Here is a 16,793-nt window from a genome sequence, read left to right on the forward strand (position 1 = left end):
GCAATATGCAGCGCAAATCTTCATAAACGTAGTATGGTGGTCCTTTCTTGAAATTCTATTTCTACATTTGAAACCCACGCGCATGCGTACATTCTAAATTACGATTTGCACAACGGTCTATCATCAAAGATGGCGGGAGCCTCCGACCCACTGGAGGACATGCTCTTCAATGAGGTAGACGAAAAAGCTGTAAGCGACTTAGTGGGCTCTTTGGAATCGCAACTTGTCAGCCAAAAGACTTCGCCCGCCACATATTCTAATATCAAGCGAGAAGGATCTACGGGCGCTGTTAGCCAGTTCTCAGGGAAACTGCGTGATCAAGCGGGGTCTCTGGAGCCGCCACAACAAGGACACCCAAAAGCGGCGTTAAACGCGGAACCCATCGCGAATCAGGCGATGTCCAATAAGATTATCAGTGCTTCTACCTCTTCCATCACTACTGGGGGTGTTTTAAACGCTGGTACCAATCTACAAACATATGGAGCCGCATCTCAAACCATTTCCACCGCACCACCAGGATCGGTAACTTTGCCTGCTCAGTCGACTAGCTTCAACAGAGGGACTGTTTTGGGTCCTGCTGGCACATCGGTGGTGACTGTTCCCAATCCAAACATCACAACAACAACAACAACAACAACTATCAGGACTGTTTCACCTGGTTTACAGAGTTTGAACGGTAACACTGGAGCTGTGAAGTTGGTCAACTCGCCAGCAGCTTCCCAAGTCGGGTCAGGCAGCAGCACTGTTGTAAGTACTGTCAGTGCGGGCAATTCCAATATCATTGTGTCCATGACTTCACAACCTCCTTCTCTGCCAAACTTTACTGGACCTCAACAATCTGCAGTGGCTACTACTCCCACTATTGCATTACAAAGACAGCCCAGCCCCATGGCCATTGCCTCACAGAATGGAGTAATAGACCCCAAGGTTTCTGCAGTGGTCACACAGGGTGCAGGTTCCCTAGGGGCCACCACCTCTCAGGTCATGAACCACAGCAACACTCTCATGCACACTAAAATGGTGGCACCCAACCAGCCAGTCTCTGCTGGCCAATCAATAATTCTCGGAGGGTCTCCCCCTCCTGTTGTTGTTAACTCACCAATAAGCCAGCCACAGAGTGTGGCGAGTCCCACTCTCACAGCTGGGGTGAAACCAACTGTTAATGGAGTTGGTCAGCCCACAGTGACCATCGTGAGGCCCCCCGGTGCTCCTGTGATGGCTACCCCCGTACAGCAGCAGAGACCTGGGCTGTTAGCAAGTACCACGAGGACTGCTGCACCACAGCTGGCCGTCAGACCACCACAAAAGACCACCATTCAGTTACCCCCTGGATTTACCATACCACCCGGTAAGGAACCCTACTGATGTTGTAGAACCTTTAGAAAGTAGGATTTGACACCCTGGAATGTTTTGACCCATTAGTTATTCAATTAATCATATTCATATAGTCCGTAGCCTATAGCCTAGTGTGCTTAGGCCAAAACCCCCGCAAAAGAACAACAAAAAAGTAGACCATTTAAAATGTCATATTGAGAAAGATGTGTGACCTGACTGTGTTTCTCCTTCAGGTATGGTGCTGGTGCGTACGGACACGGGCCAGCTAGTGATGGTGACTCAGCAGGTTCTAGCCCAGGCCCAGGCTAAGACCCAACAAGGCCAGGCTGCTGTCTCCAACATCTCCCCCCAGCCTGGAATCCCCACCGCTGGGGCCAACATCAGAGTTAGCACTCCCAGCCAGGTACTGTATGGGGGAATCAGGCTAAAGTTGTCTGGAGCGGGCTGGAATGGATTATATCATATTAAACGTCTTTGTCTATCTGAATGGTGTGTGTCTGTCATGTACGGTCCACATCGACAATCCTCTTGATTGGACCAAGTACAGTCATGCTGTTTGTTTGTGGGTTTGGCATAAGATCGATGCTGCTCAGGTCAGGAATATCCTGGGAGATGATGTTGTACATGATTGTAGAAGAGCTTGTCATGAGACCATAGATTCTTGTGCCTGTGGTTAGTAGTCGGTTCTTGGTGCAGCGTCTGCTGCGGCTGTAGAGTCCCATTCGTGAGAGGCATTTACTGCCCCCTGTCTCAACTGAAGGTCTACCCGGATGTTGTAGGGGTGTCCCACTGTTTCTTCCTCTTCACCCTATTCCCCTCTAGTGTTGCGCCAGTGTGATTTCACTTTTAGGAAGTCACAACAAGTTGACCATGTATCCCGGTACTAATATCCGTAATGACTGCTTTTTTTCATGATGAATGTCCCTCTGACCCCATGCTCCCCCTGTTCTCTGCAGGCCCCTGGTACGCCCCAGGCTGTCCGTCTGGCGTCCCCTTTCCAGGCAAGAATGGCCCAGTCCCCCTCTCCCTCTAGCCCTGCTATACAGGTGTGCACTTCATGTCTCCAATCAACGCCTTCTGTCAGAAAACACACACCTAATTATAGTAGCTACTAACTACATCCTCTTAGTAGATTGTTCATTTATTTGTATGAAATACATTTGACGTATTTTTCAGCCCTGTTTTTATTTGGTTGGTATTTTAGTTGTTTCATTTATGTCATGTTGTAATAGTGGTTGTTTAGTCTTTCAACTGAGCTGTGTTGTGTTAGCGGTTGTGTTGTTTCCACTACTGTATAAAGTTGTAGTCATTTATGCCTGTTGTCATTCTCTCCAGAAGGCCATAACCGTGGCACCTGCGGGTGCGTCTGTGTCAGTGAAAATGACCACCCCTCAGAAGGCCCAGTCTGTGATCACAGGGGGCCAGGCCTTGGTCAAGCCTGGTGCTGTACGGCCCACTATCACCCTGAACACTGCAGCAGCCAGTGCCTCTGGAGCCCCTATTGCAACAGTCTCCCAGGTTTGTCAATTGTGTTACTTGTTTTTGTCAACAGGGGTACTTTGCTTCTGACACTTTGCTAGACCTGAACATTGCAGGGTTTACCACCTTTTTTGTTGGCTAATATCCTCCTTGGGGAAAGTGTTGTTTACTGTGAAGTGTGTTGTGATTTTAAATCCTCTTTAAAAATAAAGTTTGATTTAATAAAATGTTATAATACCAGAGGTGGTGGTGACATGAGAAGCACATTTGAATGGAAAGTAATCATACTGAATGACCCATTTTCCTCTCTTACAGGAAATGCAAGAGAATGTGAAGAAGTGCAAGAACTTCCTGTCCACCCTGATCAAGCTGGCGTCCCACAACTCCCCCTCCCCTGACACATCTAAGAACGTCAAGACCCTGGTGCAGGATCTACTGGTGAGTCAAGACTCCTATAGAGGACTACTATAGTTGGAAATTCTAATGACTAGATGACCTAGTCCTTGTATCATTAACACATGCCTTATGAATGACTTCTTCATGTTTATAAATGAAAGTTATTAGAAAGTGTTTTTGTGCTTTGTTTTGTAGTTCTATTGTCAGCAGAGTGAAAAGGTCCATGACATTTCATTTAAAATAATTTTTAACGGTCCCCTGTCTTTGATTAGGATGCTAAAATCGAGCCTGAGGAATTCACCACGAGTCTGCAGGCTGAGCTGAAATCCTCTCCACAGCCGTACCTCATCCCCTTCCTCAAGGTTTGTTTGTAACCCTTAACCCTCAGCCCCCAGCATTCCTGCCCTTTCTTTTAGCGTATATGCAATTGAAATGCAATTACTAAAGTACTATGGAACAAGTTATTACGAAGAGGTTACTAGTGTAATTAGTGTTACTGCACAGGTATAAGAGAAACTTAATGTAAAGTGTTACACTAACTTTCATAGCAGACCTGTTACATAATTATACAAAATATAGACAGTCAATTGTTGACGACATTATCCATGTAATCCGGATGTGTTTCCCTCTGTACAGAAAAGCCTCCCTGCCCTGCGGCTGTCCCTTCTCAACAACCAGCAGTCTCTTCTGGCCTCCACCTCCGCTTCTGCCCTGGCCGTCCCCTCCACCTCCACCATCAGGCCCCGGCTCCCCACCACCATCAGCCCCGCCACGGGCATCGTCAGGACACCTACCACTGCCCTGGTACGACCCTCTGGGACTTAGACCCTGGAGAGAAGCTCTGCAGTTTCTAATGGTTCTCTCTATGATGGGCCTAGTATAATTGATTTAAGGCCGTTCTAGGTTATGTCTCTATAATAGGCATAGAAGCACACACACACACACTTGAGGCCATTCTATGTTGTCTTTTATATTCATTGTGTTGTGTTCTGTCTGTTATGTGCCACTTCGCTCAACTACTGTGAGTTCCATTTTCTGTCTTCATGTTCTTATAGCTCCTCTCTTCCCCTTCTCTCTTCCAGGGTGTGAGAAGACCAGGGGTCCAGGGGGTCCAGACCCGCATGCCCATGGTCATCACTCAGACCATACGACCGCAAGGTACTAGTACTGCATAGCACCCTCTCTCTTCCCTTATGCAGACATATCTTGTCTATACAAGCTCAATATGACATCCCAGTGCTCTCCATTTTTGTTATTGGTGAATGGCAGGAGTTTTTCCCCAGTGGGCACTCATTTTTCCCACATGATTCAGCTACTCAAGGCCTGCATTGTTACTAGGTGTCTCAGGTGTGATAGGGTTGGGCTCTAACAAAATGTACCAGCAGGGGATGCCCCAGGACCGGAGTTAACCCCTGGTTAAGAGCACTGCACAGAGGCCTATTTACTCACCATGCTATTGAACAGCTTGTAATGATATGTCTTGTTAATTTGTCAGGCGTAGTTACAAGAGGACCCACTATTATCCCAGGCAGAAGTCCTGTGGGCATTGGTGCCCAGGCCTCTGCCAATCAGAAGAAGCTGAATGAGCCTGGAGGTGGGACGTTCAGGTACGTAATAGGGTGGCAGGTAGCCTAGCAATTAAGAGCCAGTCACCGAAAGGTCCCTGGTTCGAATCCCTGAGCAGACTAGATGAACAATCTGTCGATGTGCCCTTGAGCAAGGCACTTAACCAAATGTGCTCCTGTAACTTGTTCTGGATAGGAGCGTCTGCTAAATGACTAACATGTCAATGTAATATCCTGGTTGGCAGAGGAAAACTATAGGCTCACTGTGGGTATCTGACCCCATGTAAACCTATTCAAGGCTCTTGGCATTGTTGGGCTAACAGCGTTTACACACACAGTTTTGAGCTATAGTTCGAATCAGAGTTCAATTATTTGTTGCATTGTATTTTTTTCATTTGGTCAGGTTGTTTTACATCGCCAAATGTCAAACAAACAAAAATCTATTTATGATTTTCATGAAGCATCACTTGTGTGTCCCAATGTTCATATTTCTTTCGCTTTGGACTTCCAACAACATGCGTGAGGAAGCAGCGCAATAGCTGCTCTAACTGCGATGGGAATAGACTATATTCAGTAGACTATATCCCCGGTATAGACCCCGTCTCTCCTAATCTGCATCGGATGCGATTATAAATGCGCTGCTACTCACAGAATGTTTCAGAGATATCAAGTTATGATGCTGCGTGTATTTATCAAATGCTCGCAGTCAAACAACCAATAATAATGCATGACTGGTTATTTTCCTGTGTTTGGTCCAGACTGTTTTCAACTGCAGCGTACCGCACCACAGTATGAATTGAATCAGACTGAGACCATCCTTTTTTAGAGAACCACAGTGTGTTGTTGAATGCTCCCAACAAACCAAACTAAGGGGGTTAACACAACAGAGTTAGACAAAACCACTCCAAACTAATTCAGGGGGTGAAAGCCCCCTAAGATACTTTAAAACTTTTCCGTCATGATGTATGTAAACCAATCAACCACAGGATGGCAGTATTTCACAGATTTTGACCCAACGGTAGAGTAGAAACATACTAAAGCTAAATAAACTCCCGTCCCTGATCAGTGTAAATAACTTCATATCCTCTGAGAAATTGACTTGAAATCTACATGGTGTCATTGACTAGGCCATATTGACTAGGCCATATTCCCATATTCATGTTATTTAGCTTTCTTTAATGAACCAAGATATTATCAACGTTATCTGGCCAATTCTATGATCTTCTGGGGCACACCCTGATCTGTGTGTACTGTATGTCTTTAGAGATGACGATGACATCAATGACGTGGCGTCCATGGCGGGGGTAAACCTGAACGAGGAAAACGCCCGCATCATGGCCACCAACTCTGAGCTGGTGGGCACCAAGATCCGCTCCTGTAAGGACGAGGCCTTCCTCCCGCCAGGTCTGCTGCACAGACGCATCATGGAGGCTGGTAGGTCATACCAGATGAGGCACTTGTTCACTTACCTTCATGGATTTGAAAGGAAATGACTGGTGTAAGACACAAGCAAAGTAGTGGAGCTCGGCCCTGATGTCTGTCGATCATCAATAAATGACTGGCCACACCTTGCCATTCCACCCCAGATAATGGCACTGATTGGCTGTCCCAATATAGTGTGCCTTTAACCCCAGCTGATGTCTTTTCTCTCAGCCAAGAGGTTTGGGGTGACCGAGGTCCCAGCTGAGACAGTGAACTACATCTCCCATGCTACCCAGGCCAGGCTGAGATCCATGCTGGAGAAAGTGTCCACTATCGCCCAGCACCGCACCGACGGGGGCAAGGTAAGAGCAGGGAGAGTAGGGGTTGTCATGAACAGAAGTACATAAACCGTACATGAATAACACACACAACGTATGAACAACAACATGAGCAGTACACAAACTACATAAACACCATCGTTCCTGTCCCTTCTGTCTTTCACTCTCCCTCTCTTTCACTCTCCCTCTCCCCTCTCGCTTTCTCTCCCCTCTCGCTTTCTCTCCCCTCTCGCTTTCTCTCCCCTCTCGCTTTCTCTCCCCTCTCGCTTTCTCTCCCCTCTCGCTTTCTCTCCCTCTCTTCCCTCTCGCTTTCTCTCCCCTCTCGCTTTCTCTCCCCTCTCGCTTTCTCTCCCCTCTCGCTTTCTCTCCCCTCTCGCTTTCTCTCCCCTCTCGCTTTCTCTCCCCTCTCGCTGTCTCTCCCCTCTCGCTGTCTCTCCCCTCGCTTTCTCTCGCTTTCTCTCCCTCTCTCCCCTCTCGCTTTCTCTCCCTCTCTCGCTTTCTCTCCCTCTCTCCCCTCTCGCTTTCTCTCCCTCTCTCCCCTCTCGCTTTCTCTCCTCTCTCGTTTTCTCTCCCTCTCTCCCCTCTCGCTTTCTCTCCCTCTCTCCCCTCTCGCTTTCTCTCCCTCTCTCCCCTCTCCGTTTCTCTCCCTCTCTCCCCTCTCGCTTTCTCTCCCTCTCTCCCCTCTCGCTTTCTCTCCTCTCTCGTTTTCTCTCCCTCTCTCCCCTCTCGCTTTCTCTCCCCTCGCTTTCTCTCCCCTCGCTTTCTCTCCCCTCGCTTTCTCTCCCCTCGCTCTCCTCTCGCTTTCTCTCCCCTCTCGCTTTCTCTCCCCTCTCGCTTTCTCTCCCCTCTCGCTTTCTCTCCCCTCTCGCTTTCTCTCCCCTCTCGCTTTCTCTCCCCTCTCGCTTTCTCTCCCCTCTCGCTTTCTCTCCCTCTCGCTTTCTCTCCCTCTCTCCCCTCTCGCTTTCTCTCCCCTCTCGCTTTCTCTCCCCTCTCGCTTTCTCTCCCCTCTCGCTGTCTCTCCCCTCGCTTTCTCTCGCTTTCTCTCCCTCTCTCCCCTCTCGCTTTCTCTCCCCTCTCGCTTTCTCTCCCTCTCTCCCCTCTCGCTTTCTCTCCCTCTCTTCCCTCTCGCTTTCTCTCCCCTCTCGCTTTCTCTCCCTCTCTCCCCTCACCGTTTCTCTCCCTCTCTCCCCTCACCGTTTCTCTCCCTCTCTCCCCTCACCGTTTCTCTCCCTCTCTCCCCTCTCGCTTTCTCTCCCTCTCTCCCCTCTCGCTTTCTCTCCCTCTCTCCCCTCTCGCTTTCTCTCTTCTCTCGTTTTCTCTCCCTCTCTCCCCTCTCGCTTTCTCTCCCTCTCTCCCCTCTCGCTTTCTCTCCCTCTCTCCCCTCTCGCTTTCTCTCCTCTCTCGTTTTCTCTCCCTCTCTCCCTCTCTCCCCTCTCCCTCTCTCCCCTCTCCCTCTCTCCCCTCTCGCTTTCTCTCCCCTCTCGCTTTCTCTCCCCTCTCGCTTTCTCTCCCCTCTCGCTTTCTCTCCCCTCTCGCTTTCTCTCCCCTCTCGCTTTCTCTCCCTCTCTTCCCTCTCACTTTCTCTCCCTCTCTTCCCTCTCGCTTTCTCTCCCTCTCTCCCCTCTCGCTTTCTCTCCCCTTCTCTCCCTCTCTCCCCTCTCGCTTTCTCTCCCTCTCTTCCCTCTCGCTTTCTCTCCCTCTCTTCCCTCTCGCTTTCTCTCTCCTCTCTTTCACTCTCCCTCTCTCCACTCTCGCTTTCACTCTCCCCTCTCTCCTGTCCCTTCCTTCTCTCTGCAGGATGAGGAATGGTATGAGCCGTCGACAGACGTCAGGGCCCAGCTCCGCTTTTTTGAGCAGCTGGAAAGGATGGAGAAACAGAGGAAGGACGAACAGGAGAGAGAGGTCCTACTCAAGGCTGCCAAGGTACCTACAGAACAGAGTAGCGTTCAGTAGAGACAGACCACCACCTGACTACATGCACACTGGCTCTAGGTCATTACCACTTTACAGCATTACCCCAAATCACAAGTTGAACTCGAAGTGCCCGTTAATAGCTGCACTATTTTGAGTTGAGCAACAAAAGTGTGTGTGTGTGTACACTTGATCTTGTGTGTGCTTGCATTTGTGTGTGTCCACCCCATGGGAAGGATGTGACACCTGAAAACAGAGGTAATTAGTGGAGTTTGAACAGAGCCCACCTTCACTGGGGCGTACACACACTCACACTCAAATCTGAAGATTATCTGCACAGTATGTTTGTTAGCACTATTTTTCCTAAGAGTAATTAGCTATCTAGAACCTTAAAGGCTGTCCCCATAGGATAACCTTTTGAAGAACCCTTTTGGGTTCCAGGTAGAACCCTTTCTACATATGATTCTACATGGAACACAAAAGGATACTGACTGGAACCAAAAAGGATTCTGCTATGGGAATAGCCGAAGAACCCTTTTTTATAAGAGTGTAGCCAGACAGTTTTAGTGGAATGATTCCAAAAAAAATTCAATTTAACAGCCAATATGCCAATGTTCCATACAACATCCATAGCCATACACTGGCTGAAATCAGTTGATGATAGGACTTAGACAAGTTGTAAATGCAACAGGTACTGATAATAACACTCGCAGCTTCCCAAGAAAACAAAAAATGTAGACATTGATGAACTGTTTACATATATTTTAGAGGATATTTATATAGAAAATTGGTATAAAACCTGCATGAACTGTATATTTTGACAATGTTTTATGTTGTAAATAATTCCATTACACTTTCTGATATATCACATGCCTTTTATTTTCCTCCATAAGTAAAAGCAGGAAATGCATTACCTACGCCGATCATTCCAATTAGGTTGGTTTGGATGTCTCCCTGACCAAAATGGCTGATATTATGATTCTGGAACTTTGAGGGTTTATGACATTTAGTAATTGAATAGGATCTCTATGGTTATATTATAGTTACTATTATGAGTTGTTCATTCAGGCTGGATGTATCTTGTGAGTTAAAGGGATAGTTCACCCAAATTACAATATTACATATTGGTTTCCATACACTGTAATCAGTCTATGCACACGGTATGACAGCAATCAATGCTTTGGTTCAGTTTCCACAGGGAAACTAAACTTGATTTATTTTCCCTGGAACTGTTTCCACATGATAACATTTTAGCATTTGTGGCACAAATCCCATTCAAGTCATGGGACCAATATTATGAGCAATTTTCAAGCATGTCCAAATCATACCGAAGTATCTAAAATCAATTGTGAAGCTCAACAAAGTCACTTATAAATGATTCTGGACATGACGCGCAAAAAATTATATTGGTCCCGTGACTTGAATGGGATTTGTGACACATGCTAAAACGTTAGCATGTGGAAACGGTGCCCTGGAAACTAAACCAAAGCATGAATTTGTCTCATGCCTTATCCATAGACTGCTTACAGTGTAAGGAAACCAATGTGTAATTTGGATGTACTATGCCTTTTAAACACATTACATTCGGAAAGTATTCAGACCTCTTCACTTTTTTTCACATTTTGTTACGTTACAGCCTTATTCTGAAATGGATTAAAAATATATATATATTTAATCCTCATGAATTTACACACAACACCCCATAATGACATAGCGAAAACAGGTTTTTAGACAGTTTTGCAAATGTATTAAAAATAAAAAACAGAAAATACCTTATTTACATAAGTATACAGACCCTTTGCTATGAGATTTGAAATTGAGCTCAGGTGCATCCTGTTTCCATTGATCATCCTTGAGATGTTTCTACAACTTGACTGGAGTCCACCTGTGGTAAATTCAATTGATTGGACATGATTTGGAAGAGAACACACCTGTCTATATAAGGAAAAACCAGGCCATCTGGTAGAAGGAATTGTCCGTAAAGCTCCGAGACAGGATTGTGTCGAGGCACAAAACATTTCTGCAGTATTGAAGGTCTCCAAGAACATCATTCTTAAATGGAAGAAGTTTGGAACCACCAAGACTCTTCCTAGAGCTGGCTGCCCGGCCAAACTGAGCAATCGGAGGAGAAGGGATAGGATCAGGGAGGTGACCAAGAACCCGATGGTCACTCTGACAGAGCTCCAGAGTTCCTCTGTGGAGATGGGAGAACCTTTCAGAAGGACAACCATCTCTGCAGCACTCCACCAATCAGGCCTTTATGGTAGAGTGGCCAGACGGAAGCCACTCCTCAGTAAAAGGCACATGACAGCCTGCAGTAAAAGGCACCCAAAGACTCTCAGACTATGAGAAACAAGATTCTCTGGTCTGAAACCAAGATTATACTCTTTGGCCTGAATGCCAAGCGTCAAGTCTGGAGGAAACCTGGCACCATCCCTATGGCGAAGCATGGTGGTGGCAGCATCATGCCGTGGGGATGTTTTTCAGTGGCAGGGAATGGGAGACTAGTCAGGATCGAGGGAAAGATGAGCAGAGCAAAATACAGAGAGATCCTTGATGAAAATCTGCTCCAGAGCACTCAGGACTTCAGACTGAAACGAAGGTTCACCTGCCAACAGGACAACGCAGGAGTGGCTTTGAGACATGTCTCTGAATGTCCTTGAGTGGCCAAGCCAGAGCCCGAACTTGAACCCGATCGAACTTCTCTGGAGAGACCTGAAAATAGCTGTGGAGCGATGCCTCTTATCCAACCTGGCAGAGCTTGAGAGAATCTGCAGAGAAGAATGGGAGAAACTCCCCAAATACAGGTGTGCCAAGCTTGTGGCATCATACCCAAGAAGACTCAAGGCTGTAATCGCTGCCAAAAGGTGCTTCAACAAAGTACTGAGTACAGGGTCTGAATACTTATGTCAATTTCAATGTTTCATTTTTAATACATTTGCAATTTAATGTTTTTGCTTTGTCATTATGGGGTTGTGTGTGTGTGTGTGTGTCGATTTTTTTAGGAATTTTTTTTTTTAGGAAAATTTTAGAATAAGGCTAAAAAGTCAAGGGGTCTGAATACTTTCCGAAATGCACTGTAAATGCTATAATAAGCACTGGTTTCTGACTATAACATTGTCTTAAGCTATCGCCCCGATATCTCTCTCGTAACAGAGTATGTACCTTTTTTGTCTCTCTAACCTGTCTCTCTCTCTCTACTCTATAGAGTCGCGCCAGACAGGAGGACCCAGAACAAGCTCGGTTGAAGGCGAAAGCTAAGGAGGTAATTGCTTCATTTTTTTAAAGCAATTGACATATTATTAATGTCCATGTACATTGTAAAAAAATGATGTAGTCCATTATCAGCTACAGACTGGTATGCAAGAACTTCCCACCAAAATACACAAATTCTCCATATAGTCCTACTACCTTCCCAACCATGCCACTATTTGAAGCTAGCTCTCCCCGTATTATAGCTCTGCCTTGGGCTACACTGTCTGTCTGGACAGTGCCTCACCACTACCAGCCAGAGTGGGTACTGAGGTCAGAGAGCATTATCCATAAAGATCTGGACAGGGGAGCCCAGGTCAGGACATGTTCAATCATTCTGAACATTATAGTGCATTGTAAAAGTGCATTGTAAAAGTTGCCTAATCAATATTTTGTTTTGCTGAATCATTTGTGTTCGTGCTGGGCTGGAACTAAGATGTACAAGCCCAGTCGCTCCCCAGGAAGAGGGTTGGCCACCCCTGGTTTAACGCCTAGTGGGCCAAAAACCAAAACACCTCTGGCTTTTATTATCTCTTTCTAATTGGTGACTAATTCAGGTGAATGGACTCCCTGTCCAATCAATCGTATTGACTCTACGCTTGTTTATTCCATGTGTAACTCTGTGTTGTTGTTTGTGTCGCACTGCTTTGTTTTATCTTGGCCAGGTCGCAGTTGAAAATGAGAACTTGTTCTCAACTAGCGTACCTGGTTAAATAAAGGTGAAATAAAATCTGTGACATGAATAAATCGTTACTACTAACAGGTAGAAATAACCATCAGTCCTTGGGCCCTCCAGGCCTCTGGCCTGTGTGATAGAATAGTTTCAGAAAGTGTGATGAAGTGCCTTTACCAATTCATCAAGCAGGCAGACAGGCAGGCAAGGACCTGACCTGAAGCAACCTTGGCTAGACCTACAGAGCCCCACTCTCTGCCTTGTGACCTCATAATGCCTGAAGATACAATGCTCCTTTCACACACACGCTAGCCTGCTTCAGGCTGTTGGCCTCTGCTTCACCTTGACCTCCAGGGTCAGGTCACAGGTCACTGTACTTTGTCACCAGGGTGTGTGTGTGCGTACCATGTGCAGCACCTCTTTCAATTAGCATTACAGTGTCTTAATGAGGACGTCAACGTTGCCTTGAATTATGTCTCCTATTGATTAGTCTCCTATTGGTTAGTCTCCTATTGATTAGTCTCCTCAACACATCTTTCCCCCTCCTCTTCTCCCCCCAGTCTCCTCCTTTGGCGCGGGCTGCTGTTTTAGCCTAGCAGTTTGTAGGACTGCTGCAGAAGGATTTGTGTTCATGGCAGATAATAATAGTCTGATAATATGCAGCTCTATATGTAGGCCTATTAGATTGTTGAACTGTAGGTCTTTTCAGGGCTCATTATACGTCACCTTCTTGGCACTGTAACTTTCTCCATTCCAGCTTTTATGCTACCAATGATGGATCCGGTTCAGGGTGTAAATCAGACAGGAAAGTATACATGTCTGTGGCTCTCTCTCTCCCTTTCCCCTTTCAGATGCAGCAGGCAGAGCAGGCCCAGATCCGACAGCGTGAAGCCAACCTCACTGCCCTGGCTGCCATCGGGCCCCGTAAGAAACGCAAGATGGACTCGCCAGGGGGCTCCACATCGGGCACAGAGGTAAGGGTGCTAAAATGTGGCAGTAAGAATATGAACACACTCGGATATTCAAAGTTGACAGATATCCTCATTCCCTAATGACTTTCACCACCTGACTTTCCATCACAGTTTAAGAAAACATGATAGTTTAAGTTTGGATAGCTTCGTTCACTCTACTCTGTCATCAGTACACCCCCCCCCCCCCCCCCCCCCCCCCTTCTATCCAGCAGTGTGAATGTGACCAGAGTTGAGTGAAGGGGGTCAGCGTGGGCCTCTAGGCTTGTTGTTGGTGTCTGCACCGCTCTACCCCCTCCAAGCCCCCCCTCCTCTCACCCCCTCAGGGGAGCCATAGATTTCAGCTCTGCAGAAATAAGCCTGAGGGGGGAACACAGCCCGGGGCGGCTGCAGTATGGGTGCCTCAGTCACGCCACCTTCCACCCCCACCCACATCCAGCCCAGAGGTATCCCCACAGCGATCCCAGACAAAGGGGGCTCTGTGCAGGGTGAGAGCCACAGATTAGGAGAGGGAGGGAATGCAAGCGAGGGAACATTGTAGGGAAGGGGAGGGTGTAATCATGAACTTTGACAGATGCCTCAGCGTGAAAAGGATGGGGAATTACTAAGCCAAATGAACGTCTAGCAATCTAGTCAGTCAACCAGTTGATAGGTTAGCCAGTCGGTGAGCTAGTCAGGAAGTTGGCTAGTCTTTCAAATCAGTGAGCTGCTTTTGTTGCTAGCTAGTTTGTAATATGGGTATGTTGGACTACAGTCTGTCAGTTAGTCGATAGTTAGCAAGTCAACAAGGTAGTCCCTTGTGGGCTGTTTATTTTTCTACTGTAGCTAATGGTCGACTAGAGAACCCTTATGGTTAGAAATGCAGAAAGGTTGCCTGACTCCTTTTATTAGCCGTTCCTCATACATAACCAAACGGCCTGAAGGGCTCGTGCCAGGCTGATGTGTCTATATCTCAACCCTGATCACGCCTGCAGATGGGAGCTAAGGGGACTGCATGGGGCTCCAACCTCAGGGCAGAGTAGTTACAAAGAAGGCAGCTCAGCGACGAGAAGACAACAAGATTAACAATTATTTGTCATGTTTTTCAAAAAACCCTGATGAAAGCGAAGAGCCAAAACGCATTGGTTTTATCAATAGTTTATCAACTTCCACTACCCTCCAAGACTTGCTGAATTTCCTATTCACTTCAATGTGCTCCAACTTCCCGTGTGAAAGGGAGTTCCCTGATCAGACCGGTCACAGTTATATCACAAGAGGATCTTTGACCGATTTTAGTCAGAAGAGCAGTGATCTCGTGCTATCCATCATGCTTGATTGGAGTGGGTGATTGTAGCGTCTCGTTGGAGACTCCACTGGGTGTGTAACATTGGGGGCGTTCGTTGTGCCAGTATGGAGTACACACCCTTGGGCATAGGGTGTGTACGGCGTGTTTTGTGTGCAGGAGGTAACCACGCCTGCAGGCTGTTAAGCTGTATAATGCTCTGATTGTGTTCCTGTATGGACCTGGAGCCTCATTCCTATCCTCTAGTGTCAGCTCTCCCCTCAGGGTCTCAGCACAGAGAAGTAGAATATACACTCAATTTATATAATAGGAACCACCATTGGCTCACAAAACAACCATTGCATACAGTGCCTTCAGAAAGTATTCATAGCCCTTGACTTATTCCACATTTTGTAATGTTACAGCCTGAGTTGTAAATGGATGAAATAGATTTTACACACAATACCCCATAATGATAAAGTAAAAATGTTTTTAGAAATTTTAGCAAATGCATTGAAAATGTATTACAAAAATATCTAATTTACATAAGTATTCCCTGAGTAAATACTTTGTAGAAGCACCTTTGGCACCGATTACAGCTGAGTGTCTTTGGGTAAGTCTCTAAGAGCTTTGCACACCTGGATTATACAGTATTTGCCCATTATTCTTAAAAAAAAAAAAGGGTTGCAATTCCATTGAATTAGGGATAGTTTAACCAAAATATGCCACAAAACCTAGAATTGCCTTATGTGTATCCCACAAAAAAGATTCACTGTTATAAGCTAACTTTTTTGATGAATTTAAGGAAAATTCCCCAAATTCCCGGCCTTAACTTCCCATGGAAAATTTCCTGGAAAGTTTCCGACCCTTTGCAACCCTAATTCCAAATAGTCCTAACCCTTTATTTCAGCATACACCACCACAGGGTTATTGGGTTAGGCACTGAGTTCACTAAGACATGTACAATTTCCTCACCCATTCAAACAAGCTTTAGGACATTTCAGGAGTATGCAAAACAATGCATCAATTCAAGCCACGATGTTTGATACTGGCTGTTTTAAAGTGTTGTTTTTAGGTGGTGTAGAATCTTGAGAAAGCTTTTTCGGCGATTTGGAGCCGTAGGCTAAGGGTGTGACCGTTTCCCTCAGGCTGTGTCCACACCTTGTATGAAACTGTGGTGATGCATACACAAGCCTGGGCTGTGAGAGCTGAATTTAAATTTCTCTAGTTAGTAAAACTGCATCGCTTGTTCCCTGCCTGCATTACTATTGCTTGAGCCTACTTGTTTTGATACACATTGCCAACACCAACATTTTAAGTAAATTAAAACAACCCTAAATCACTTACTTGTAGATGTAACTTTTTTAATGTCGTCCCTTTGTCCTCAGGTTGCTTCGGGTTCAGGGGATGGCTCTTCCACAGCTGCCTCCTCCCGTCAACAGCTCCGTCAGCGGATCACGCGAGTCAACCTCAGGGACTTTATCTTCTGCCTGGAGCAGGAGAGGGCCACATCCAGGTCCTTATTGCTTTATAAGGCTCTCCTGAAGTAGTGAAGTCCCCCAGGGTTCAGTACTTAGCACATTACAAATCCTTACGGTTCTTCACAGCTCTCCTAAAGTATGACGTCCTACAGGGTTTAGTACTCAGCCGGCCCGTTACAAATCCATAAGGGTTCTCTAGTCGACCCAATAGAAATCTTTACTGTTCTACACAACTCTCCTGAAGTAGGGCGTCCACAATGGTTCTGTACTCGACCTGATGCAAATCCTTACTACTCGATAAGGCTCTCCTAACATAGGGGTAACACAGGGCTCTGTACTGTGCCCATAACACATTTGCGATAAGTAAAGTTTCCCCTTTGCCCCCATCTCTACACATGCCTTCATTCCCATACCACATTATCATATAGCCCCCCCATCTCTACACACACCCTCATTCCCATACCACATTATCATATAGCCCCCCCATCTCTACACACACCCTCATTCCCATACCACATTATCATATAGCCCCCCCATCTCTACACACACCCTCATTCCCATACCACATTATCATATAGCCCCCCCATCTCTACACACACCCTCATTCCCATACCACACTATCATATAGCCCCCCCATCTCTACACACACCCTCATACCACATTATCATATAGCCCCCCCCATCTCTACACACACCCTCATTCCCATACCACA

At 46.4% G+C, this 16,793-nt stretch overlaps 1 protein-coding gene across 1 annotated transcript; it reads left to right on the forward strand.

The window, feature by feature from the left end:
- Positions 1-129: 129 nt before the first annotated feature.
- On the forward strand, positions 130-16,619 carry LOC120065876 (transcription initiation factor TFIID subunit 4-like). The gene is made up of 15 exons (XM_039016921.1): positions 130-1,348; positions 1,569-1,738; positions 2,292-2,381; positions 2,671-2,853; positions 3,130-3,252; positions 3,483-3,572; positions 3,847-4,014; positions 4,293-4,368; positions 4,706-4,817; positions 6,040-6,209; positions 6,429-6,559; positions 8,333-8,458; positions 11,655-11,711; positions 13,223-13,345; positions 15,989-16,619. The coding sequence occupies exons 1-15, from the start codon at positions 130-132 to the stop codon at positions 16,148-16,150; spliced, it is 3,000 nt and encodes a 999-aa protein (XP_038872849.1). The 3' UTR covers positions 16,151-16,619.
- Positions 16,620-16,793: the final 174 nt, after the last annotated feature.

Source organism: Salvelinus namaycush, chromosome 21, assembly GCF_016432855.1.
Source record: "Salvelinus namaycush isolate Seneca chromosome 21, SaNama_1.0, whole genome shotgun sequence".
Lineage (NCBI taxonomy): Eukaryota > Metazoa > Chordata > Actinopteri > Salmoniformes > Salmonidae > Salvelinus > Salvelinus namaycush.

Excerpts from the sequence above, each read along its gene's own strand:
- LOC120065876 (XM_039016921.1), top strand. The coding sequence starts at position 130 with ATGGCGGGAGCCTCCGACCCACTGGAGGACATGCTCTTCAATGAGGTA. Across the intron at positions 4,818-6,039 it reads CCTGGAGGTGGGACGTTCAG|AGATGACGATGACATCAATG; the intron begins GTACGTAATAGG and ends GTATGTCTTTAG. Across the intron at positions 8,459-11,654 it reads TCCTACTCAAGGCTGCCAAG|AGTCGCGCCAGACAGGAGGA; the intron begins GTACCTACAGAA and ends TCTACTCTATAG.